Source organism: Oxyura jamaicensis, chromosome 3, assembly GCF_011077185.1.
Source record: "Oxyura jamaicensis isolate SHBP4307 breed ruddy duck chromosome 3, BPBGC_Ojam_1.0, whole genome shotgun sequence".
Lineage (NCBI taxonomy): Eukaryota > Metazoa > Chordata > Aves > Anseriformes > Anatidae > Oxyura > Oxyura jamaicensis.
In genome coordinates, this window is record NC_048895.1 from 47540283 (window position 1) to 47567039 (window position 26757).

Sequence of the window (26757 nt, forward strand, 5' to 3'; positions counted from 1 at the left end):
TTATCTGTAAAATATAATGATAGCAAGGAGTTGAAAAAATTCCTTTCTATAAAGAAATCTCTCTATTTAAAAAGTAACTTCAGGGTGTTTTTGTTTATAAGATAATAATAATATCTTTGGTTGAGACTGACGACTCGTTTATTGGGAAGCGCCCTCAAGTTATTGTTTGGATGAACATTTAAATTGAATATTCATATTTGAAAAGAAAGATGAGAAAAAGCATAAAACATAATGCTAACGTGGTGAAAGATAATTCTCTAGGAGCAAATGCACTTAATTTAGAGCTTCTAAATCCTGCTTCAAGTTACATATTTATTTCCTCTCTTGCTTTCCCCCATTCTCTACCTTACCTTGCTTTTGAGTCTTATTTTCTTCTATACATGTTAAGAAGGCACAGTCTCAAAGTTGAGACCAAAGTTGAGACCAATAAACCATGGTTTATTTTCAAAGTTAACTGGGAAGGAATAAGTGAAATTTTCACAGTGGAACATGCTGTATACAACAGTCTTAGTCCCTCCTGGAGTCCAAGGGATCGAAAAGGATTATGCATATGACAGCATCCCTTAAGATGATATCCAGTATTCTTTTCCTCCTGTGTCTTTACAGGGATTTCAACATCCACAAGAAGGCAAAAGGAGGCCATAATTCTGTTTTGCTTCGAAGCTGTTAGGAAACTTTAATTCTATGTATTGCTGTTAGGAAACTTTAATTCTATGTATTTACAGAAAACATGATTTTCACAGGCTGTCTCCAAAGGTTTGGTTTGGGGAATGGAGGTGTGAGCCAAAGAATAAGAAAACAGAATAATTCAGTAAGCTCCAGTATTAAGAGCAGAGTCCCAGAATAAGCTTCTACCGAAAATCTGTACTATTAAACTCTCCACATACAAATTGCTGCTGCCTATTGGAGACAGTACATGCTAACTCCTGCACTGAGCCCAGGCACTGTTTGGGACATTGCTATTTTGCAAGCCTAAAGCCATGCCAGGGCCCACTCCAACAATTTAACATCACAGAAGATTGCATTCCAGTGGCATAAGAACATTTGCTGACACAGTTTATTTTAGTAGTATAGATGTAGGGAGTAAGACTAAATAAGGTTTAAATCATTGGAAGAAATCAATGGGATACTCAGAAACCAGGCAGAGGCCAGTGGGGCACAGAGTTATTCTGAGCATTTCATTTATTCGTCTTTAATTTGTGGAGAATTGCGTGATGCTGCTTGCTTAGGCAGAGTTAGCTCTTCCTTCCTCCTCTTATTGTGATATCCCTTCATTCTCCCAACATCATCTGTTACCCTGTGTTTCCTTTTTTGTTTTAATTTTATTTTTTTCTGAAAACCAAACCAGGCTAATTTCTGGCCATATGTGTCTAGTCTGTCAAAGTTGAATGTCTGTATTCACAAAGTCAAGAGCCTGTGAAAGGGAGGCTCTTTGAGCAAAAGGGAGCGTGTGGATTGCCTGCAATGTACAGTTTTGCCTTTGCTGTAATCCTGCTGAAATCTAGGGAGGCTGAACAAAGCATCTGCCTCTCTTTGTTAGCAAAATGTAAGGCTACAAGTAATGTAGTTTGTAGGAGGTGGAAAAAATGCAAAAGAGAGTATGGAGGAATCAGTTCACAGTACATTGGTGGTCTGCAGGACCACATAAGGATGCTTCTCTGCCATTCCCACTGTGTTCCTACTGATGATTTTGGTCTTATTTCTGGTGTTCTACTAAGTGCAGTTGCAGTATGTGTTAAAAACCATAGTGAGCCTGATGCCAGGGCAGTCCTTGAACTTCCAGGGGCTTGTTGGGTGGAGTAGAGCCAATGCCCGAGGGCTCCTGAGCTCTGCAGAACCATGCAAAGCCCTCCATGCTCTGCGGAAAGCAAAGATATTGCACACTTATGATGTCCTGGTACTGGGTGTTGTTCTCATAGTCCCACTGTCAACAGGCCTCAGGGCTTGGGTTAGGGCAGTATATGAGCTGCCTCTGTGGGTCACATTGCCATCATTGGCTTCCTTTACTGAGGTCTTTTTCTTTTCTCCCCAGCAGTGCATTAATAAGGTTTTAAAAGTACAGATGAAGGAAAATAAGCAGGTTCTACTGATCTCCTTTCAAAGCATGACTGATTTACCAGTTATTTGCTGTGCACAGAGCTCTATAGACAACTAGGCTGATAGATTACAGGAAAAGTTTCTTCTGCAGCCTAATCAGTGTCTGTTCTTTGTCTCAACATGGAGTTCAGACGGGGTGTCTGAGCAAGGAGGCACAGCTCTATTTAATGCAGGGCACCAATATAAGTATGCCAGTACATGTAACAGTTCCCTTGCCTGTGTCATCGAGTGGCAGATGCTGTTTCCAGGCACAGTGGTGGCAGATTTTACAGGCAATGATGCATGTCACTTCCATAGTATGAGAAGAAATTTAACAACGGAGTTAACAGAAGCACTGCTGAAAGGAGCACTTGCTTCATGTGTGCTAATTGTTGGCGTGCCTCTCCTCCCGTGTTCTGGTTTATTACTCTCAGACTGTTCCTGGGTTCTGGCTGTTTTGCACTGCTTTCCAACAGAAATAAGAAACATGAAAGCACATTTTAGAAGAAAATAGCATAAGAAAGGAGAAACTAGGTCAGATTTCACTTGCCAATGCCCCTTTAAGTTAACAGCTGTGGGTCAGAATACATTTTTATACGGAAGCACAGCCAGAAAATCTAGGCTCATGCAGTGATGTCTCATGCTGTTTGTAACCTTCACTTTACGACCTTTGATGTGTTGTGTGGCAAGCGATCAAAGACACAAAACCAGAATATTTTTGTTGTTTTAATTGATTTAATATGTTGGCTTTTTGAGAATACCATATTTATATATTCTGTTTTGTTTAATTGACACAGTCTGTGTAAAGATTTATTTTTAATCAACCAAGAGGGGAAAAACAGGGATGTATATTTTTGCGTTCCTAAAAGTCTATGAAAGATGGGTTCTTCTATGTGGTATTCTTTATCATTGATTTTTTTCTCTTGTGAGGTCATGATACCCATTTCAAATACCTAGCCCTTGTCTAAGTATTTAGGAGTCTGCATTGTTACTTACAGGTTGCTCTCTGTAGTTGCAGGGTCAGTCTGTATATAGCATACACACTGTAGTCAGTCTGTAATAGTATATTTCTCATTAAAAGGCAGAATTGGTTGCTGTTCTTCCCTGCAAACTGCCTCCATTCTAAAACAGAAATCACTGTGGTAATTTTCTATATTTTCTTTATTTATGTTTTATAAATATAGTAGCATGTTTCTAATAGAATTTAACGATCTACTCTAACTGGAAATTCTTGGAAGCATTTTTCATGGTAAGAAAACCATGCACGTAAAGCATGATAAACAGGAAGCAATTCTCTCAATAGTCTTAAATAGGACAGTGAACTCTATGCAATAGAAAGGAGAACCAGATGTGGCACCAGCTTTGTATGAATTAGAAGACTATACTACTCCTACACACGTGATGGATGAATGAAGTGGCTTCTTTAGGTACTGCAATTTTGGTCTGTTACAAGGGTAGGGACAAAACTGATTGAGTGCTACTCAGGGATAGTATTTCTGTTTAATTACTTTGATTGTTTATGAAGTATGAGAGTGCCTGTAGTGTCCACGTAGCCTAAGTTTGCCATAATTTCACTTTTTATGCATTTTATTCAGCGATTCATCTTTTCTTGAATGGTGCTTATCGATCTGACCTGTAAGTGAACAAAGATTCATTTTGGAATAGCAAAGAGATCCATTTATAAATGAAAATGATTTCATGGTACTTATATAGAAAGCTTTTTGAAGTACAGGAAGATTGCCAACATGAAAAAATGTATTAGAAATGCACAAGTGTGTTATGATAAATATAGCACTCAAAGGTGGGGTTAAAGGCTGTGATATAACTGTGTGCGTTCAGATTTATTTGCTGTGCAGAAATGAATCCCAAATGGCTATTTTTGCTTCACTGACTGTAATCCCAACAAGGCAGTCTTATAGACATCTGCTAAGGTTTTTGATTATTATTTGGTTAAGATTTTGACACTGAGGTGAGAAAAATCCAACTGTCACCTAGAAATGACCTCGAGGGGTTTTAACAGATTTGTCCGACATGTTTTTCACAGATTTATACAGGCTTAGCTATAGTTCTCACTCCAAAGTGCTTCTGACTGCGGCTACTCACATTTTCTGAAAAATAATGGAGTGATGTATGTGGTATGCTGTTTAACCTTTAGTCATTCAAGCTTTGTTTCAAAATCTGAAGGGTAAAGACCAAGAGAGGGATAAATGCCTACCAAATTGTTCTTAGGTAGGCATTGAAAGATAGGTCAGTTAATCCACTGCCATATAATGCAAATAATTCCTGATGCTAAGTAGCCCCTCATGTTCATAGCCACTGGACTCACTCTCAGTACATTAATAACATTCAGGAGATTTTGGGATATACTAGAACAATTCATTTCCCAGTGGGATTCTTATCTAAACAAGATCAAGTCTTCATATCTTTATTTAGCCAGTGCACAGTTGTAAGTATATCTGAGAATTATCTGTGCTTTTCAGCTTCTCAATTAGGAGAAAGAGGAAAGAGTGTGGAGACCAGACAGCATTTCCATCCATGCTGTTGTTGTGCCATGGTTATCCGACAGTAATAACACGAAGCAGAAACATTTAGATTCTCTTTTCTTTTTCATTTAAGTAAATTCATGCTGATAAAATTCTAATGAAAAGGAATCAGAGCACAGGAGCAAGTGACTTATTATGGAAATTTTCTGTGATGCATTGTAATGGTGGATTTTCAATTTTTAAAAGTGGTTACATTCCTAATTGGCGAACAAAAAAGACCAATTTATCCCTTGCTGTGAGAAACATCTTTCTTATATATTATTCTCATGAAGCCTCTAATTCAGCCAAACACATTATGTAAATGGAACCTATGAAATACCTTTTAAAATATACATCAGATTTACATTACTAGGCTGTTATGTTAGATTGAGCAACGGCCCTTGTTACACTATCTGGCAAATTTTTTTACTTTCATAATATTCCTTTCTAAAATACATTGTGTTTGGTTCAAGCAAGACTTCTATTAATAACTTTTGGGGTTATCCTAAATGAGTATTTACTAGCTCCACCCAAGCGTTATGAACATAATCTCTACGTTTTGGTCTTTACTGATCTCAGGAACAAAAGTTTATGTCTCTTTTTAACTAAAAGTGCTTTCTTTTGAAACAAAATCTGCAAATGTTGGAATGTAGTGACTGTTCTAATGCCAAATTAATTCGGATAAATCTGCATTGCATACAGATTACGTTTCTGAAAGCCTTATGACACAGATACCATGGGCTGCAAAATTAACAGACTTAGTTGTGAAAGCAAAGGTTGTGTTTCATGATACAGGCAGGACTCAGACTTATATGTAGTTTATATGCATTGCTTGCAAGTCTGATAATGTTCAAACATAGCACAATTTAACCTTAATGTTTTTCCTAAAGATACAGTTTAAATGTGTACCTATATGATTGTGCTCCTTGTGGAGAATGTGGTTTGATTTCAAATAATTGTAATACATTAAAAAGGAAAATTGATATCACAAAATAATTTATGATAGTAACTAATAGTGGTAGCTCATTTGCATAATGGACTGTTATTAGCCTTAGTTTCCTACAAGTTCAGGAGGAAGTATTAATAACACCATTTTCATTTCTGGCCTGTTTTTTCAACAATACTCAACCACTGAATCGCTCCTCACACAAAAGTTATATTTTGTCTTCAAACTGAAGGTCAGAGAAGTACAACTTTAGATCCAAGGAGCTTCCAGTGAAGCTAAAAAGATAGCACAGCAATAAAAATGAGCAATTAACCCTAAAGGAGAGAGATCCGTTAAAGCTATAAGCAAGTTTGATAGTTTTTGGAAGAAATCTTTGAGTTGTTTTTCATAAGATTACATTGACTGGTGAGCTATGGGGACTTCTGCACAGTAAGGACAAAATAACTGCTCCTTCAGGTCTTTCTTTAATGATTTTGAGATCATTCAGAGCTAAAATAATACAGATCAACTTCTCATTTTGCTTTACAGTTGTCTTTCAAATTATTATTTGTTGCATTCAGAACAGCAAGTGGGCAACTAATAAGGATTAGTAATGGGGAGGTTTTATTTAATTCAGTTTTTAAGCTTCTTTATTCAACAAAATCCTTAAAACATAGAGATTATATTTTTAGAGATATCAACACACAGTGCCATGAATTCCATACTATGTGCAGCTCTAAAGCATATTTTCATGGAAGATTAAATGTGTATATACAGTATCTGAAATTATTATTGATTACATTTTGTGGTTTTATTCCCATATTGAAGGATTGGTGATTTAGTGTTTCAGTGGTTTTTCAAAGCATCGTCTAGGAGGATTTACAGAAGCTGTAACAGTATTGCTAATTCTAATGATTTTATCACAAGTTCTGCTGAATTTGATGTATTTTAATACCTGTCTCGCAGAGTATGGTGAACATGTGAGAATTCTGGATTTTATATTTCTATATAATTCTCTTTCCTCCAAGTTGCTGAAAAAAAAGACGTTTAGATGTAGAGCTTAGTGATATGGTTTAGTGAAGGACTTGTTAGTGTTAGGTCAGAGGTTGGACTAGGTGATCTTCCAACCTAGATGATTCTGTGATTTAACCCATTTTTACCCATGTCTGCCCACAGGCAAAAAAAAAAAAAAAAAAAAAGAGTATATTATTTCAGCATTTGGATGGGAATCTCACCACTCTTTTCAGCTTAATGCATTTCTCTTTCTATTTTTCCATCTTTGATGCTTGAGGTTGGTAGTACTACTCAAGGAAGAGGTAGTCAAGTGGTATAGTACAGCACAGAGAACATGACAAAGAGGTCATAGTCATTACTTTCACAGAATCATAGAATCACAGAATGGTTTGGGTTGAAAGGGACCTTGAAGACCATCCAGTTCCAACCCCCCTGCCATGGGCAGGGACACCTCCCACTAGATCAGGTTCCCCAAAGCCTCATCTAGCCTGGCCTTCCAACTTTGGAATTGACAGTTAAAGTAAGTCTATCCACAGTTAGCTGAAGTTAACATATAGCAAACCATAGTCTTATTGCTATTTTCTGTATGTAATATTTACTATATTGCTCACTATATACTCATTCTGGGAAGGATTTTGTGAGCCACTGCCCCTCCTTGCTGAGGCCACTGCTGGGGGGTTTCAGGGTACAGGCCAGCTCAGGAGTAAAACTGTTTTTCCTCACTTGTCCCAAGTGTTCTTCCTCTGCATTTCTGCAAGCAGTATCCTGTCAAGCTTGGGATACCCATATTTAGTTGTTTCTGTGTAGGCATCTGCATATGTGGTGGGTGTTTGCACCCCTTATCATCAGTGGATTTTTCATCAGACAACAGAGCCAAGTGGGTGATTCAGCTCAGCCCAAAGCAAACAGCTGGAGGCTGATCAGCTCCAGGCTCCACAGAGTGCATTTACTATAGTGGGAATTTCTCACTTAGCATGCAGATATATACTTATATATAGCACTGAAGTTTAGACATCTTGTTCCCAATTGAATCCCGTACCTCTCTCCAGAAGCTGAATTATTTTGCTAATTTTCCGTAAGGGAGTGCTCCCTGTACTGGTTTGAGAGGCTGAAGGCACAGGGTGGTCTTCACAAAGTCCTGTTTACATTTCCTAGCTGGTCACATTTCTATCTAATCCCACCTAGCTTCTACTTGATGTTTTACCATATATGATCTTACCTCACCTCATCCAAAGGATTTCTGTTCCTAACACATTTTCCTTGGTTTAGGTTCCAGTTTTGAGTACAGTAAACAGTTCCAGTTTCAAGTTTCAGTAAAAACTTGTTTCCTGTACCTTACAACTGTTTCATGTTAGAAACCATCTCTTTTTAAAAGTGCTGCAGTATGCCAGGCCAAATTCTGGCTTTATGTAGACACTAGTCTTGTGTACTGCTAAGGAAAAATTATTACAAAATTCAAAGTTTGATAGGAGGATTTTTGTGGAGTTTGGTCCACAGTATACATGGTAAAATATTCATTCATCATTTTCACTCTTTTGTTTTCAACAGGAGTCCTGTGCTTGTGTTCCAGTGCATGCATCGCCATGTCATTTGCCTAGATTGTTTCCATTTGTACTGTGTGACTATGCTGAATGACCGTCAGTTCATCCATGACCTGGAGCTTGGCTACTCCCTCCCTTGTGTAGGTATGTCTTAGTGCGTTTTCTTTTTTTAAAAAAAAAAATAAAATGTGATTTTGATTTCCTTTTGCTAATTGCCAGTTAATTTTGAGTATACCTATGGAGTTACACTCTTTCCAAAGGAATTGTTTCATTTCATGGAGGAAATATTTGAATTTTGAAGTGGTTCTTCCTGAGCAAGTGAACTGGAATATTAATTGGATTTCAAAGGGCATTTCTTTTAAAAGAAAATGCAGTTTTTTTATATATATATATATTAGTTTTATAATTGTGTAGTGCTAACAGAGGATAGCATTACACTACTGGTTTAAAAATATATATATATATATATCCTTCACATGCACATCTCCACTTTTGAGTGAAATAAGATAACTTTCTTGGCCTGTCTTCAAGAGCTAATAAAAAAAGAAGGCAATAGGAATTTCAAATAGCCTTCCTGTTGATGAAGTTATTGCTACTGATTGTCATTGCATTGAATGAAATGTAGATCACCCTGAAAAGATGGTAGATAATGTGTTTTAACTGAATAGGAAACAATGTTTGGCATAAGTAAAAAAAAGACAATGAATCGGGAAGATGTGTTTTGAGAATTGATTCCATTACACTGGCTCATGGACTGCAAAACTCTCAAAAATTTTACTTTGAAGAAGTATATTAGAATTTATTTTTCCTGTTGCTATGTTTTCTTACATACAAGTATATTTGCAAGTAGTTCTGTGTAGTGCCAAGAGAATCATTTTCCAACATATTAGAAGCTGCACAGATGACATCTTTGCCTGGATACCTCAATAGCTGACAGGTGACTTTCAAATCACTACATGGGAGAAAAATTGTCAGTGGCATTTACTCATAGTGAGAACATACCTTAAGGATATTGTAAGTACACTAATAAGAACCATTAAAATTATTTATTATTAATAACTTCAGGAGTGATCTATCGGTGGTCATCAAATCACATTTCACCAGAATTACTGTTTATGTGCTGTTTACCCGCCAGAAATCATTTTACTTCCTTCCCTCCTCAAATGCAACATGCTCTACTACTGCATGTACACACTGATGTACTAAACAACATTCTTTTTAGTGTTGTGTAAGAAAACTTGTAACGGAGAACCTAACCTACCCAGTGCTCTTTCCTTCACCATTACTGTAGCATCATGTGGTCAATCTGTACTAGATCTGTACTATAGATAGAGTTCAGCTGTCTATCTAGTCTCAGATGTGTTATACTTTGTATTAAAATAGCTGAACGTGGAAATGCTAAAGTATTGCTGATTTTCACGTTTCAGAACTCCCCAAATGAAAAAGCTGTTTTCCAAATAATATAATAAAGTAGTTGTCATAGTGGTAGTTGTGGTAGTAGTTGTAGTAGTAGTAGTAGTAAGAACAAGAATAATACAAGTGCTATACAATTTGTCTCCATTCTCCAGCTAGTATTAATATTACTTTGAAAACTGCCTGGTGCTGCCCTATGCCAGTGAGTTGTGCTCCAGTGCATTGTAGTACAGACATTCTTGAGTCAGAGGAGAATTGTAATGCTGAAGGAAAAGAAATATAGTTGTGTCAATACAGCATGTAGGACAGGCTTTTTGACACTGCTGGTAAACTAATGTGGACTGTCAAGGCAAATACTACTTCAGGACCTATGCTAGCATCACTGCACAGTGCTTTTGGTGCTGTCCAGGCATACCTGCTTGCACCAGAGCCAGCCTGCTGATCTCTAAGAAGCATTGACATAATGTTGTGCTGACATGCTTTGTGTTACAGAGCTTCTCAGTCACAATCTCTAAGCACTCAGCAGTTTTAAATATTATTCCATCTAAACCTAAAATTGGTTGCAAACTCCCTCAGTTCTCTTTGTTGTGTTATCAGTTCTGTATCAGTAAAAGCATTTCTAAGCATCATCTTTCAGACTGCATTGCAGCCTGAAGAGCCTGATTGGTGCTGTTGTAACTTCACTGCTTCCTTTCTGTAGCTACCTTTAACCCGACTTTCTGGTGTGCAAGAGGTTTGGTTGTTTCTAGAATTAGGTTTTATTTGAGTTGGGAACTGATGACAAAGTTACCTTTTGTCATGTGAGAAAGACAGGAGGCTGAGTTCCACCACACCTGTAAAGAAGAAAGCTTGAGCTGCCAGTCCCTGTGCTCTTACTGTTTGACTACAAATCAGTTTAGCCTCCTTTATAGCTATGGGTTCAGCAGCTTTCATCACCAATTAATTCAATTAAGAAACATTCAAAACAGTATCATGTGATTTTCTTTTCTACCTATCGTGGCACTCCTACTGAATAGTATAAGATTGCATTTTTGCAATCTACAGTTCACAATCTTTGTTTTTGTAACTGCAATGTGCTGTTTGTATTTACATGTGAGGAAGATAAAGCAGTGTTTGACACAGCCTGCTCTAGTTACCTCAGTGAAGCCTAAAATTATTTCCTCTTGATAGGAATAAATATCATGGGACATGGCCAAGAAATTACTTTTCTTTCTTATTGTGGCAATGTTGGTTTAATACATGTTATCTCTAACAGTGCTTGACTCAAAGTGAAATATATTTGATCTGAGCTTTATTGAAAGGTTGGCTTTTGATTTGAGCCTGCTTGTAAAAGGAATACAAAGCAAAGTCATGTTTACTCTAATGAGCTTTATGTTGTAGTAGGTGACCAGGTGACACAGACCAATCAAAATCTTAGTCTGTATTAATTCATATATTTTTAAACATTACAAACTAATGCTGGAGTGGTATTCATGGTGTCTTGAACAGAAAATGCTAGTATTCTGGGATTGTACGTTGTAAAAGTGATTTCAGTTTTCTGTTTTCATATAATAATTAATTTACTTAAAATCTAGCCCATTTCTTCAAGGCATATGTGCACACATTGCCCTAGAACTATAGAAGGTTTAGTTTTGTAATTAAGCCTATTTAAATTTTTTGCACTTCCAATTAGTTGTGTTCATTCTAGTGTTTTTGAAAAATAGAGACAACATAATGAACATAGCCTGCAGTTTCCATTAACATTTGACTCACTGTTCCCAATTTTTATCAAGGGAATGTACCAACATAGCAAGATTTTTCTATCTTTTATTGGATCAATCTAGAGGTGAAAGCACCGCACACATACCAGAATAAAAATAAACAACAGCTGCTACAGCAAAGGGTCACTATGACAGACAAGATCAGTGTTATCACATATGTATGATAACTTGAGCTGGAAAGGATCTAGGGATTGCACACAAATAGTGCTTCTCAAGTAGGTTTAATATCTTGCTTTCTGGCACATGTATGCCAGAAGGTGCATTTTGTAATTGTGTTCAGGTATTCCGTGGGCTTCTATCCTTGCTTCTCTCTCTTTTTTTTCTTTTTTTTCATTTTTTTTCTTTTTCTTTTTTTTTCCTGTTATGCACCCTAATTATGTAGAAAATAGTATGTTTTCAGAAGGCTGTCCCATCTGATGAGCTAAGATATATCACCTTAATAATGCCATTATGTTGCTGCGTCCCTATACAAAATATGTCATTGCTGAGATTTTTGGACAAAGAACAAAATTCTTAATTCCTTAGTGTTTAGCTGCTAATCTAGCGCCCGGCAGTGCTACTCCAGCTGAGAACAGCCAGCATGGGAGAACTACAGCTCTGAGCACAGTAACTCTGGTGCATTGACAGGATTAGCTGCTCAGAAAATTGTGGCAGCAGTCCCATGGTTCAAACCCACTGTATCAGCTCAGAGAAAGGACTTATGGATAGAAGCTAGCCCTATTTCATCGGTCATTAGAATAAAAAAGTAAATGTTACAGATTATACTCTCTCTGCCCTTGTTAAATGCCAACAAAAATCTATCCCATCTCGCTGTGTGGTGTCTTGTATTAATGAGGCTTCATGCATAGAAATTTCCATGAGTGGTGACCTCCAAGTATCTTTGAAATAATTAATAAGGTGCTTAGAGGAACAGATTTGCATATGCATAAAAGATCATTTGTGGTTATTTAGTTACTGTGCAGGGCAAAGAATCTCATAGCATTACCTCCAAGCAGGAATTGTATACAAATATACAATGTATTACCCCATTGTATCACACATCCTGTTCTTATGATCGCTGTTTCATTTTAAAAATAGCATTATGGCATTGGGGGTCTTAGTCCCCAGGGTAAAAAAAAAAAACTTCCACGGATCTTTGGGAGAAGGAAAGTTGGCGAGGCCATGGAAAGGCAAGGTTTTAGACTGCTGTAGGCACTTTACAAAAATGTCTTTGCATCAGTTTATTTCTTATGAGTAATCATATGCATGATGTATTTTAAATAAATCTGGATCAAAGATGCAGATCTCCTGATGACTGTAAAGCACTATTGTATCTGGAAGTAATCTCATTTTACCGCATATATATAAATAAATGAGTGAAATTACCACCAATAGCTTTAAAGTATAACAAACTGCTTAAAGAGCCACATGCCATTGGAAGAAAGTTGCTGGGGAATGATAAAAGAGGCATATGTTTTAAGATTATTTTTTTCTATCCCCATGAGATTCTATTTGTATATTAGCAGGGATGTTTCTATTCCTGTGGAGGATGTCAAAGCAGTGGTGAATCTGTGGTGAATCTCTGAATCACCTTTCAAAATTGTAGTACCCCAAAAGAAAAGGGGAGAATAAGCAGATAGTCAAAGCAAAGTTTGCAAGTAAAAGGAGGGAGGAAAACTGCATTTGGTTTGATTGCTCCAATTAATGTGTTTGAGTCTTTTTTGCTATAGACAAAATCCCTACTACATTTAGGAAGGTGTGTGTGTTTCTGTGCAAGGGATTTTAAAGTGGCAGTCAGTGATCTACAAACAGAGCCTTCTCAAGAATATTATGAGGAGGTAGACAATGGGTCTAAAATCAAAGAGTGCAGCAGTTAGCATAAGAAGCAAGATTTACCTGGTATGAAGCCTCAATACAGGAACAGTTTCTGCAATCTATGTTCTGCTTAAAAAGTATTTAAAGTAATGTAGGAAATGGCATTTTATTATTAGAATAATAAAATACGAGACATTGAAAGTAGACACATTATGTTAAATTCCTGACAGCATAAACTTTTTGTAATTTCTTGTTTGCATGAAATATCTGAGCATACAGAAGCAGGCGTAGGAGACTGGAAAAATGCTTTTTATTCTTTACATATTGTACAACTTAGGAGAGGCTTTCTCCACTCCAAGGAATTAATAAACAAGCAATTACAGTTTTCAGAGTGTTTGTGGTGACAGCTCTAGTTGTGTTTTTCTTTTTCCAGTATTGCCCACGATAGAGAAAATGCAGATATGCAACCATGCTCTCTGTTCATATTTAAAGGGATACCTGAGCATCTTTTGCAGGGGCATTTGGAAATGACTGACTTTTTTTTTTCCCTCTTTCCTGGATGTTTTCTGTCATTAATTTCCCATGGATCTGGCTGAACTACTATCTAGTCTAAGGAGGGATTGTATGCCTACTTGTCCTCATCTCGTTGTCCTTAGTGTAAGCTGGTTATTCCTTCTACAGAGGGAATGCAAGGACTGCTGTGGTGAAGGGAATCGCTTTAGGAAAAAAAAAAAAAAAAAAAAAAAAAAAAAAAAAAAAAAACTTTTTATCCTCTCATTCCTGGAAAGTTCTTCAAAAAAAAGCAGATTATACATTTGTTTAGTGAACAGTGAACCTTAGATCATTTCCCTATGTAAAAATAATTTAGATGTTCGGCCTACTCGTTAATTCTGACCATATCTTCCCTGTGTATTATGGGCAGAATAAGTATTTACTCTTTCTGTAAATAAAATCATCAATAGGTCAGGCAGAGTGAGAATTTCGTGATCTGTTGCTGTATATATACAGAGGGCTTCTTCTCCATCGGTTCAAGCTAAACTCACAGACTGATCACTGAAAATGTCTCACCAGAAAAGAGATCCTTGTTTGTATATATGTGGGGAGAATTCTGCCATATCAGCACTTTGACTGAAATTAATAATTCCTAGATGAGGCAGAAAGATGAGCGAAGAAAGAGTAAACTATGAAAGATTATACAATTAGATAGTGAGATGACATCTTTCCTTAACAATTTCTTGTTCCTTTTAAGATACTCTAAAGTTCTTAGAAGCAATGAAAGAAAATTTAAATAATTTTGAGCTTTTCACAAAATTAATATTGTATGAAAATGATGTGCTGTTGCTTTTATCTCATCTAAGGCAAATTCCTGATATGTCTGCATTGCACTTTTAGCGAGAGGTTTCCCTTCTTCCTGTTCACATTCATACAATCACAGTTCTTTATTATTCATGTTATGGTAGTTTGAACATACTGCATTGACTTAGATGTTAGTTATATTTCTTAGTAAGAGGCAATGTCTGTCCCTTTGGGCTTACCATTTGAGTGTCTACAGAGGGGAAGAGAAGCAGAGGTGACACATCAGCTAGAGGTTACACAAGAGATCATTTACTGAGTTTGTACTGGAAGCCAGGTACAGCGACCCTTCTTACAATGCTTTTCCTGGGAACATATTGCTTCTTTTTCACCTCAAATATGTTTTAAAAGTAGATTCCTCTGATTTCTTTTAACTTTCTACAGACTCTTGATTAACAGACTAAGATGAGAAATGATTTCTTCTATAATACTGTATGTGCACGGAACAAGTGGCATAGATCTGTGCAGCACCCTGGAGGAGAGAGCGTTACTGACAAAAGGTCATCCACATCTCCACATTCTTTTTAAAAATTGTCAAAAGTTTATCAAATAATACAGCTAGACTGCCTTCTACCCTGGTCTAGTGGGTGAAGCTGACCTTATTCCACTAACTATAAGTTTATTCCAATCAGACTTTACCAGAGAAGCAAACCAAAAGCATATAGATAAATCAGATTTTTACTTTCAAGAGGTAATTGAATTTGCAGTGGTTTCCTGAAGACTTTTTTTTTTTTTTTAAATTAAATGTAAATGTAAATTCTCCTCTTAGTGTAAGCATAAAATAAACATGAACCAACAGTGTATCAAGAGCTTTTTGTGGTCCTTTACTAGCAGAAGCACAAGAGTCTAGCACAAAGGACATGGCTGAAAGTCACAACAGCTCCTTCATTTCTATTTTCAGTGTTGTCTGAAGTTCAAGCTGCAACATCTGAGATTTGTCCCCTCAAGTCTTTGCTCTGTTTCTGTAACAGCAGATTGCCAACTCCGTATCTAAACAGTCTCAAAATCTTCAGAACAAGTAGAGCTTGATATGCTGGAGGCAGGCATTGAATTCTTCTCCAGGAACAGCTTACAGTGAAATCATACCACATGATTCTTTGAGTTGCCATAATTAAATTCAGCAGGAGCTTTCTTACTGTGGGTGTTTTTCTTCTTTATCTTCTACTAGTTCTTCTGCTGAAATATATTTAATTTTTAAATTACATGGAGATGACAGTGCATGTAGGCTCGTTCCAGTCAGTAATACCGAAGGGCAAGAGATAATGAAAAAATCTTGCTTAGAAATTAATTGGCTCTAAAAGCAACTAGGAATGATCTTTCAAAGCAGATTTCTTTTCATATAGAAAAAGTTGCCCAATGTCAATGTAAAATACACATACTGAAACAGTGGCAGAATATGGGCAGTAGATAGCTGTCTTTGACTACTATGTCCAGCTGAAGTGGAGGTGAATTTTTGTCTCAACTGGGATCAGTGAGAGCTGTGACTTTATCTTCGGAAATGAAGGATATTCATTCTGACTGAAAGTGCTTCTGTCTATACTGGTTCATCTGATAATAATCACTTGATGGGGGTATATCAACCTTTGACTGGGTTGGTCAGTCACTTTTAAGCCTCCATCCAATTGAGACATGCATTAAGACATGTTGGTAACTATTCAAGGAATTAAAGAAAAAAGATCTGAAGAAGGAGGTTGGGTAAAATGGTGAAATAATGCCTACAGCTTCTCTCACATTTTGATATGCCTGGGAATTTAGCCTTCAATCACAGTAGTTCAGTGGTTTACATGTGAACTGCTCTTCCACAGACTGAAGACATCTGGGTGTTTGTCCTGAAAATATCCAACAGGCTGTAGAAGATACTATTTTTTACAGCTGGAATGTGCTTGAGAAGTTTAGTTTACACTTTCAGAATAGCAGAAAGAGAATCTGACCCTTCATGCTTGCATAATTGCAGATTTCCTGAGAGATCAGTTTGTATCTGAGCAGAGGGTCTCTTTCAGTGTAGCATCATCTCTAAGGTGGGTTTTGCAAGCAGCAGCCTTTGTAAGAATTCATTAATATCTGCTACCTTATATACTCCATAAGTTGCTGGGACCAACTGTGGCACATTCAGCATGTGTTTAGTCTCTGAAGCCTGGTGATTAATATTCCCTGAGTCACTTTCTGAGCTTTGGTCTCCCACATGGCAGCATGTAGAGCTGCTGCCACATCACAGAACCAGCTAAGGACATTTTCCTTCAACAAGGAGTTGGCTTTAATTAAATTTCTGTGTCTGGAAAGTGAAAATCTAATTTTCTTTTTGACATTTTCTATATTACTACTTAGACAAAATTATGAAAATAATTAATCCCCGTGAAGCAGACATCAGCATTATAAGAGGTACAAAAATATTGCATATAAATAATACTACTAATCACCAATCTGTTATAATTTATTGATGCAAGTTCTTATTAAAACCCTTAAATCAGATTTGTTCTTGATATAGCAGATGTGCCAAATGATTGCACAATGTAGGTGCAAGTGAGGGTTATAAAAAGTAACATGGTTCAAACTGCATGTCAATATATTTTATCTCCCCAGAGATATATTTAAAGAAAAGAAAGAAATGGCAGAACAGGGATAAGGTGTATTATTTAGTAAGGAGATTTTCATTCTATTATGGGTTCAAATACAGTCCACCATAGCGGTGGCTGAAATTGGTGATGGTTGAAAGGTAGGTCTGTGTGCAATAACTTGGTGTTCTCATTCTGGTCCTTGGAGAATCTGTGTTCATGTTCCCAAAGCCATCGTGTCAACTGCTGTCAATTGATAGCCTGGTTCTCTTTCCTAAGAATGTAACAAATGACCTTGTAAGCATGGAAATCAAACTTCCTCATCATAACTAAAGCACTTTGTGGAAATTAAAAGTGAGGGTGGAACAACATGCTGCCACTTCCACTGATGAAATGCCACTGAGATGCAATCTCAGTGCTTTTATCAGGTCCTTTCAAACTAACTAAACAATAAAAGTTTTATGAAATCTGAGTACCTGCACATTGAGTTGTTTCAGTCTCTGAACTGATGTGAAAAATCAAGTATTGACCATGATACTTCAGTACTTTCACTTAGAACTTGGTGCCATAGGCCAATTTCAAGAACTGGTCCTTGGATATTGCAATTGTAATCTGTCTGCTTGTGATTTTTTTTTTTTTTTCTGGACTCTATGGAACTGACATTACACAAAGTGGGTAGATAGAGTAGTGGCACTGAACACAGGTAGTTGAGAGGAGACCATGAGAACAGGTAGTGGTCCAAGTAAGTTTGGATTGCATGTTCATAGGCTATTACAATAAGATATTAAACTATCACCCTATTACTTACACAGATTTGTCAACTGCATGATAACAAAGTAGTTTATTTCAACATAAGAGTCTTTAAGAAAAAAAAATGTGTTTAAGCAGATGGTGGGTTTTAATAAGGTCTTAATAAGGAAGTATTCAGAGGCTTACAGTTAGCTTTTTTTTTTTTTTTTTTACTTTGCTGCCTGATAAATTTGGGCTAGTTTAGAAATGTTTATATTTCACTTCCCAATTCTAAAACATAAAGTAGCTTCATTATTTCAATGAAAGTAACAGGACAATAGCTTCTGCCAGAATATTTAATACTGCTGTATTTACTGCAATGCTTTATATTTTACCCTTTAAATATGTGTAAGGAAACTACCATTGCAATTTGCAGAATTTAGGTGGACAGCATGGCTGGAGAAAATTGGAGACACCCTCTAAAAAGGAACTTTCATAGTATTTAATTCAATCTGAATCATAGGCAAGGTAAAGGATAGAAGGCAGAAGAGATACTGTTTGTTAAGAATGACAGTGGAACTTACATTTTACTTACATATTGTTTAAATACCTTGAAAATGGGGGTGAAGGAGGTTCACTTATCACTTTGCTGTTACTGAAATGCTCAAGGAAGTGAAACTTGCCAGACCCTTGCTAGTCACCTCCTTCACTAACAGGTTTAGTCCAAGCAGTCTTCCAACGTTCCCTACCAATAGCTTTGAGTACTTTGTTTATTGCAAATGCTCATGGATAAATTTCAACAGTAAATAACAAGTGCCAATATAGCAACATTCAAAAGAATGCATAATATGTGAAATGTTGTGTTACATGCAATTGACATGCCAAAACTGAAACACCAAGATGCATCCTATAATCTATTTATTTGTAATAGAAGGCAGATTGTTATGGGAACAATTATCTTTGAAGATGAGAGCATCTAGTAGTGTCATGATGTGCTACCAGAGTCACCCACTATCTGCCTGTCAGAGCCCATTTTCTTCTCTGTCTCCCTTTGCCCTAGATATCTTGTTTTAAACCTCATAAAAAATCATGTGCCTGCTATAAATGCAATGATCTGGCAAAGTGTGCAGTTGTGGTACACATCTCAGCTACTCCACCTTCAGCTTTGTGGCTCACACTGCACGAGACACTCACCAGTGCTTCAAGAGTACTTTTACTCGTGAATTTTATTCAAATGGCCTGAGTATCCAGGCCAGAATTTTATTCTATTAACATCAAATTAGAATTCTGAAGAAATTGTCACCAGTTTAGGATATTTGCTTATGACCATGAACTCATCTTACATATGTGTAAAACACAAACAGCTTAGATGAAGGTGTTAAATAAAATGGGTTTAGAAACATGAAACAAGTTACTGGAAAAAAAAAAAAAAAAAGTATGTACAGTAAAAGTCTAGTATTTAGTTTTCTCTCTCTCTTTTTTTTTTTTTTTAATTGAAGAATAAGCTTATCATCATTCTTCTTTATTTCTTCTAACAAATTCTTTTATTTTTCCTTTTTTCTTCCTTTTTGATAAGCAAAATATCTTCTTTTCCCACTTTTGCTGTCAGTATCTTTTTTTTGTGGGCCTATCTTTGTTGCATTATTTGCTGGTCACCAAATACTATTGTCTTAACCTCTGAATCTTTACCATCTCTTTTCCTCTTGCCTTTCAGTTCTCATGGTTTTTTTCTTTTTTTCTTCTCACCTTGTCTCCTCCTGCCCTCTTTTTTCTAATTGAAATTCCAGTCACTCTCGATCTGTAAGGACCACAAAGCAGTGAGGACTCTGGACAGATTAAAGTAATGTAAAAGAGTCACTTTTGAGGATCAGTTTTATTGTCTGTGATCACTAGGAAAAGGGAAGTTGGTGCATAGGTGAGTCAGTTAGGTCTACTGGCTGACCTTTTTTTTTTCCTGTCTTTGTGCTCAGCGTAGGCACCAACCAGCAACTTGTGAGCAGGAATACTCTCAGGCACTTGTTGCATGTGTGATGCTGTGAGAGGCCATTGCAGTAGTTACAGGTTAAGCATTGTCCTCTCTGATAGCGTGGCCCAAGACATCTGCATGGGGAAGAAAATCCCATGTCAGAAGGAATATGGGGCTTGTGGGCTTGTTTACTTGTTTTGTGGCTAATACATGATATTTCCTTTGTTATCCTTACCAGAAAGAAGAGCAGTTAATAGATTTTGGTTGTGTGGTGTTTTTTCTCTCTCCTTACATATTCATGCATGCACATAAATACGTATAGGCACAGCCTTTGGCAGGAATTCTGGCTAGTTTAAACACAAAGTACCAGAAAGTTGAAAAGTCTTTTTGTTTTCTTTCTACTCTGTTTGTAATATGAAAGAGTGCAATGCCAGGTACAAAAGAAGCTCAGCTTGTCAGTTAAATAGGCTGGCTGGCACAGTCAGATTTTGTTTTTCATGATCCATTGCCCCAAGTAATATCCTCTGTTTATATCACTGCTGGAGGAAGGCTGGAAATTATGGAGGCGTTTTTGGTAATAACTGCTAGCAGGGAGACAGTATTTACCAGAGAGTCTGCAGTGAGACTCTCAGGTAAATAATAAGCATTTTAGAAAAACTACCTAATTATGTATTTAATCGCTTGGAGCCGTTCCAGTCACTTGGGAAAATAATGTGCGTTTTGTAAATCTGCCTAATTATTTATTTGTGAAGGAAGTCATTCTAGCCTCTGGGGTAAGTAGTGTGAATTTTATGACTTTCCATACAGATCTGTTCTGCTTGAGAATGTCGGAGTTAAAAATAAATAAAAAAAAATAAAATAAAGAGAATGCACAAATATTATTAGTGAATGCTGAGTTTTGTCTACTTTGCTATCTAGTGCTCCAGTATTTCTCTAAAGGTTCTATTCTGCTTTAGAATAGTTATCTTCCTTACTCAATGGAAAGATAAGCAGTGAAGTTCAAGAAGCCATATTTGTACATGGCACACCTCTGAATAGGAGTTTTGAGGCCAGTAATAAATCAGACTAATTCTATTCAGCAGTTACTAAAAGCTAGATCACAGTTAAGGTTAGGAGCTGCCTAATGTCTTTGCAATAGACATGACAGTTTTCTCTTACAATGGTATGAATAATGAATTGCATACTTTCACCATAATTAGTTACTAGCAAGAGAACAGAATGTCTGATATATATCTGTCTGAATTAAAATAAGTAATTTTTTGACAATGTATCTATCAGTCCACAAGGAGTTATTTTTTTCTACTAGTGTATGTTCCTTCCTGCATCAGTTTGTACCCTTTTCACTGTGTGTCTCTTCCTTTATTCAGGAGTTCATAAAGTCTATTGACTTTCATGAAATCTATTCTGAATTTACTTCGTATGACTGTGTATTCATTCTGTATTTTTAAGTGCTACAGAAGTTCCTCAGGAAATTAGTTTATATTTTTTTTAAAAGCTAAAAAGAATTTTCAAGAGAAAATACACAGATCAGAAGTATTTACAAATGGTGTATTTATCCTATTTATTGAGGAGTAGAATTATTTTCATAATAATAAATCTAGTCAAGAGGGATTGTGCAAAGAGTCAATTTCTTGAAATTGTATTTTCCTACAAAGTAAATTAAGGATACTTCTACAAATGCAAATTACTCTTAGCATTTAGAGTATATTCATTATCAAAACAATTGTAGAATGTTACTTAAGAAGGAAAAATATCCACTGCCACCTTATTTCCTCCTGACTTTATCTGTATTTATGGGCATGTTGTATGCAAGTGTTTTCCAATCAAAGAAGCAACATGCAAAAGCTGAGGACAAAACTCTAACATTATGCCCATAGTAAATATTGCCCCTGAAGGGCCTAATCTCTTGTACTCATTTGGATACTTCCACAATAAGTAGGAGGAAGGCATTGTAACCTTATATTATATTGTAACCTTATCTTATATTATTGTCACCATTTCTCTGTTTTGTCTGTAGGTTACATAGGACTCCTTCATAGTCAGCCACAGGTGCTTATTGCAAGCAAGCTTTAGTTCACTCCTTTCCCCCTCTTTTCAGAAGAGTATCTATATGCTACTGCTTGGTAACAACAATGGTCCTTCACCAATGGAAAAAATATTGATAACATGCAGTGCATAGGAACATGAATAGTTAGCAGCACTTGTTTAACCCAGTTGTTTGTTACTCGAATGCTTATATTTATGTTTGGGCTTGCATCCTTTCCTGGATAAGGAATTTTTGAGCAACAAGCTCATTGCTGGATAGCATCAATGTCATCAAACTGGACTAATTCACTGAACTGCTTTAGTATTTCTAAATAAACCCATTTTCCCTACATTTTTACAACATAATTGGAAATACTTCCTATCCTGAAAAACACATTGTTTCTGGTATTCAAAAGTAATTTCAGCCCTTCATACATTGCATGGCTATCCAGATGCACAGGAAGTATAATAGTGTATTTCGTCTACTGGATGAAGCTATGAAAGCATTTTTCCTCCTTTGTTCCACTGCTTTTAATTCTAACTCCCAGTTAAGCAGCATTCTGTAATAGATCTGCTATTTAAATGTTGGACATATAAAATCCAGGTTGCTAACGGTTTAAAAAAAAAAAAAAAAAAAAAAGAAAGAAAGAAAATACAGCTCCCATTTTCATCCATATTATTCTAATTGTGTTTACAAAATGGTAGGCATTCATAGCGTGTGTAGAACTGAAAGATTATACGACACTGCTCTATTTCTCATGCTCTATTTCTACATATTGGAGCAACACAAGGCAGTGTGATTTAGTGCAAATAGTAAGGTCCAAACTTCGAGCAAACCTAGGAAGCTTTTGTGCTCTCATTTTAGCCATACTGGAGCATAGACATTAACTAAAATTTGGGAAGGGAACAGAATTTCTCTAGTACAGGCCAGCTGTATGCCGAGTTTGTTCTCCAGATGCCTTACAAGTTGCTTAAGGGGGGGTGTTCAATGACCATGAAATTCAGGACAGCCTCTGCTCATCTTGCACTAGGAGAATTTACTAAGTCTAGTGCAATCCTCCTATGCCTGCTGTGGGTGTGTTAAGGTCACTTCCTCCATGTCTCTCAAAGCAGCCAAAAGCTGTTGATAATCAGTTTGTACAGACTGACAGGAGAGTGGGGAAACTGAAGTGATATTGTATGTAACATAATAAATTTTTTATTCATCTTCTGGTATTCTAGAAATGAAGATTGATGTGTGACCAAGTTGTTTTCCAAAATATGATTATTGCTTTTATTATGGTAATTAAAAGTACCATGTAATTCATATTATCTCATAGATTAAACATTTGAAAGCAACATAAAGTTGCAACTGAAGTTTCAGCTTCTTTTATAAGAAATCTTAATAAACCTCAATGTCTCAGTGTTCCAAAGTGATATTTATCATTCTACAATTACTGGAGTTATATGTATTTAAAATGTGAGATTTCGCTACTCATCTCCCAGTGAAAATAATGGGAGCTGTGCATGTATCTCAGTATTTGAGAATTTAAGCTAGAATTATTCAAAGTTTAAAATCCTTCTCCCCAAAAGTCAAAAGACTAGTTATTTATATCAAGGAATTGGAAAGTAACTAAGATAAGGAAAAGGGTTTGATTTTAATCTTAACGTTGAAATTCTCTGTAGTAAACTCAGCCCAGTAACACAATACTCTATATTATGAAAACTTTGGTTTTGGTGAGCCTGTGTGGATGTGGGGAGCACACAGAGACCAGAAAAGCAAAGACTTTTTCTTTAATAAATTAAATATCTCATCTTGGATGCTATTGGAATACGTGGACTTATGCCAACAATAAAGAGAAAATGAGATAAGATTCTGATCTTTAGAATTCAAAAGCATGGAAGAATCTTATGAATGACAATTCATTATTTTGAGGATGTTGTAAGTATAAAATGTTCTCTAGGCCATATGTTGTGATATATCCAAGGAACCTGAAAATATGTTCCTCTGTCTTTTCTAGTTTCTCACAGCTCTCGTATTATGACATTCTTTTTTAATTCACTCTTCACTCTATTTTGAGAGGCAGTTTTACATCTGAAATTAAAGCATAGTACTAACAATATGACATATACAGTATGTTATTGTTTGCAGCCAGAAAGTGTATACTAATGTACCGGAAAAATCTGGAAGAGATAACACTGAAATCTTGGCTTGCTTCAGCCACCCACTTACAAACTGCTGATCTGGCAGCATGTAGACATAGACTTACACCCAGAAATTTGGGCAAATGCACGCAGTGTGTAATGATTTACACCTGCAAAGTGTAGTCCTGATTCAACTTGCTGTTCTGCTGGTGTGAGTATTTATAAAATGAACTGAAAGCACGAAGGTTACACTAGATTGATGTCTCTGATCCCTGGCTATCAAGTTACATATGTGTATAAATATCTGTATTTCACTTCCACTTTCTATCATCTAACCTCATCATGACAATAATTTTATTTTGGAAAGCTAATGTAATTCAAATGCACAGCTACTTCTTAAGGTGGTATTTAGTTTTATCAGCTAAATTTAACTGTCAGCTAAATCTTGCTCTGACAATTCTTTAGATACAAATCAATTCAACTTTCCTGATTTTTTCAATCCATTACTGAACAGTTTTCCACTGTAGTTTTAATCTAGTCACCCTACTGCATATTAAATGTCTATATATAATAATAAAGTTATTACAACTGAAAGCAGAAAATGATTACAACCAAAGTGATTTATTGTAAGAATGAACTATTGCTTTATTCATCCATGTTTAAGCATGTATTCTTGGAAGACAATTCATTTAAGCAGATTTTGTGGGTTCTTAAATTGTAATGAGGCTTCTACTTTATTTTAGAAGTCCCCTTTTCCTTGCTAGAGAAAAGTGACTTTGCAATGTAGATATATCACTTTACCTATTGGGCATAATAGAGTTTTCATCTTACCCTTGGAGGTATAAAATCTTCCAGGCTTGAGACATTTTTCCCTCACAAACTTGCTTCCTCTAACAGCCTAAACTTATTATGTTGAGGCCAAAGTTGAAAAGTTTACTGCCAGAACATTAGTTCCATTTCCATGTGTATAAACCAAAACATTTATATCGAGTCAGTTATCTATAATACATATTGGTAGCCTGTATATATATATAAAAATACATTTAAACTCAGGTTGTGTGGTAAGTTCTATGTGTTTGACTTCTCCCAAATACCACCCTTTGCAGGTTCATTTGTGTGCCTGCTCAGTCAGTTTGACTCATAAAAGGTCCTGTGTCACATTGTATAATGCCACACAGATTAACTAGGTGATCATTGATACCTGGTATGGTTACATGCAGCTGTAGCCAATTTGACCAGCTCTTCTGTCCTTGCTGGATGAGGCTTTAATTGGAGCCTGGTTAGAATTCCAGACCTCTGGGATATATCAAATTGCACATTTTTTAGTACTTCTTGCAAGAGAAACATTTTTCTTTGTTCCTGTTTTTGTCTTCACAGAATTTGCATAAACACTGCTAAAAATTAAATTTGTTGAAGAGCTGAGCTGGGCAGAGTTCAGTGCTGGGGCTGTGCAGATTAGAGAGATATCTTGCAAATCTAAGGAATGAAAATGGAAACTTTATGCTCTTAGTCAGGGAAGAGTCCTTGATTTCCATTGGCACTTAGTTTTAGCTCACAGCAGACTAAAGATTATGACACTTTTTATATGCTGGAAATCTGCTTTGCATAATTTGAGAGGTTTAAAAAAATATATATATACTATTCCTCTCCCTCAGGGCCCTCTACAGTTGGAATCTTAGTATGAAGGAAGCCTGCCTTTACAAGCAGATGGATGTGAAAAATAATCCTAATAAAATTTGTGAAACTCTTTTTAACATTTTTATAGGAATGTATTTGTAAAATATATATCGAATGCAGGTTGAATGATGGGATTTTATCTCTTAATATTGCTCAGTTAGTATGACTTGCATGGCTCCTTCATAGATTTGCCACTGTTTATTTTATCCATTGCAAATTCCGTATGCTCATGTTATATAAACACAAATATTTATATGAATTATTAATATGCATATACATACAAATGTAACACATGTATGTACTCACACATGTGTATAGATAAATATAGCTTTTGGGTTAGAAGTTAGGACATATCAGAAATTGCCATACTGCTTTGGCTACTTCATTTACTGAAGTCAGATTTTCCTTTTAGATATTTCTGTGCAGCTGCAAATAAAGTCATTTGGATATGATTCTTTATGTTACACTAGAAAAAAATGAAGCACTGACTAGTAAAATACTATAAACATTTGACATCATAATGTAAAGCATGCATACTCTGCAAGTGGGTTGAGTACTGCAGGCATTTCTGCCTTTATATTTCACTGTTTCTTTAACTTGCATTTTCATATTCTTTACCTTACTGAGAGGAAAATCATTTGTTGTTTTGTTTCTTTTTTCTTTGTTGTTCTGTTAATTTACTCATTGTTTATTTATTTTAAATCCATATTTTTGGCTGGAATATAAATCCAATGTAATGTAAAACTCATGTAGTGATAGGAAGAGGAATAAAGGTAAGATTAGAGATTAAGAGAACTAAACATAAAGAAAAGATGGAGAGATTCTAGCCAGTAGAAAGAGCTATAGAAGTCAAAAGGAGACTGTGGGCTGAAGGGAGAAGACATAAAATTGATGGTAACTCCTTCAGTCATACTCTTCAGAGGGTCAAAACGGTGGTAAGGTGATGATTGCTCCACCTTGGGAAAGTTGCCATGTAAGTGATAACTTGTCTTCTCTCCACTTTTAATCTCCACCTCAGGGTTAAAGCTACTGAGGTGTACAAGCCCATTTGCCTACTCTGAGAAACCAAAAGGGGCTTTCAGAAAGTTGTTGTTTTGCTGAATCTCTCTCCCCAGTGCTGCACATCTGTCTGTTTTCTCAAGCCTCCCTTTTTGATTTACTCCACTGCTGCCCACTGACTTAGCTTACTTACACCTAGGAGTTAATTCACCTTTTCTTCTCGCTCACTTTGCCATTAATTCTTCTCTTCTCTTCTCTTCTCTTCTCTTCTCTTCTCTTCTCTTCTC

General features: G+C 36.2%; 1 protein-coding gene across 2 annotated transcripts in view; it reads left to right on the plus strand.

Moving 5' to 3' along the window:
* Nucleotides 1–26757, plus strand: part of PRKN (parkin RBR E3 ubiquitin protein ligase) — a 743993-nt gene that overhangs the window by 450969 nt on the left and 266267 nt on the right. For both annotated transcript variants that reach the window (XM_035323308.1, XM_035323309.1), the window contains exon 7: nt 8086–8222. In XM_035323308.1, the coding sequence (XP_035179199.1) occupies nt 8086–8222 (137 nt within the window). The remainder of the gene's footprint in view (nt 1–8085; nt 8223–26757) is intronic.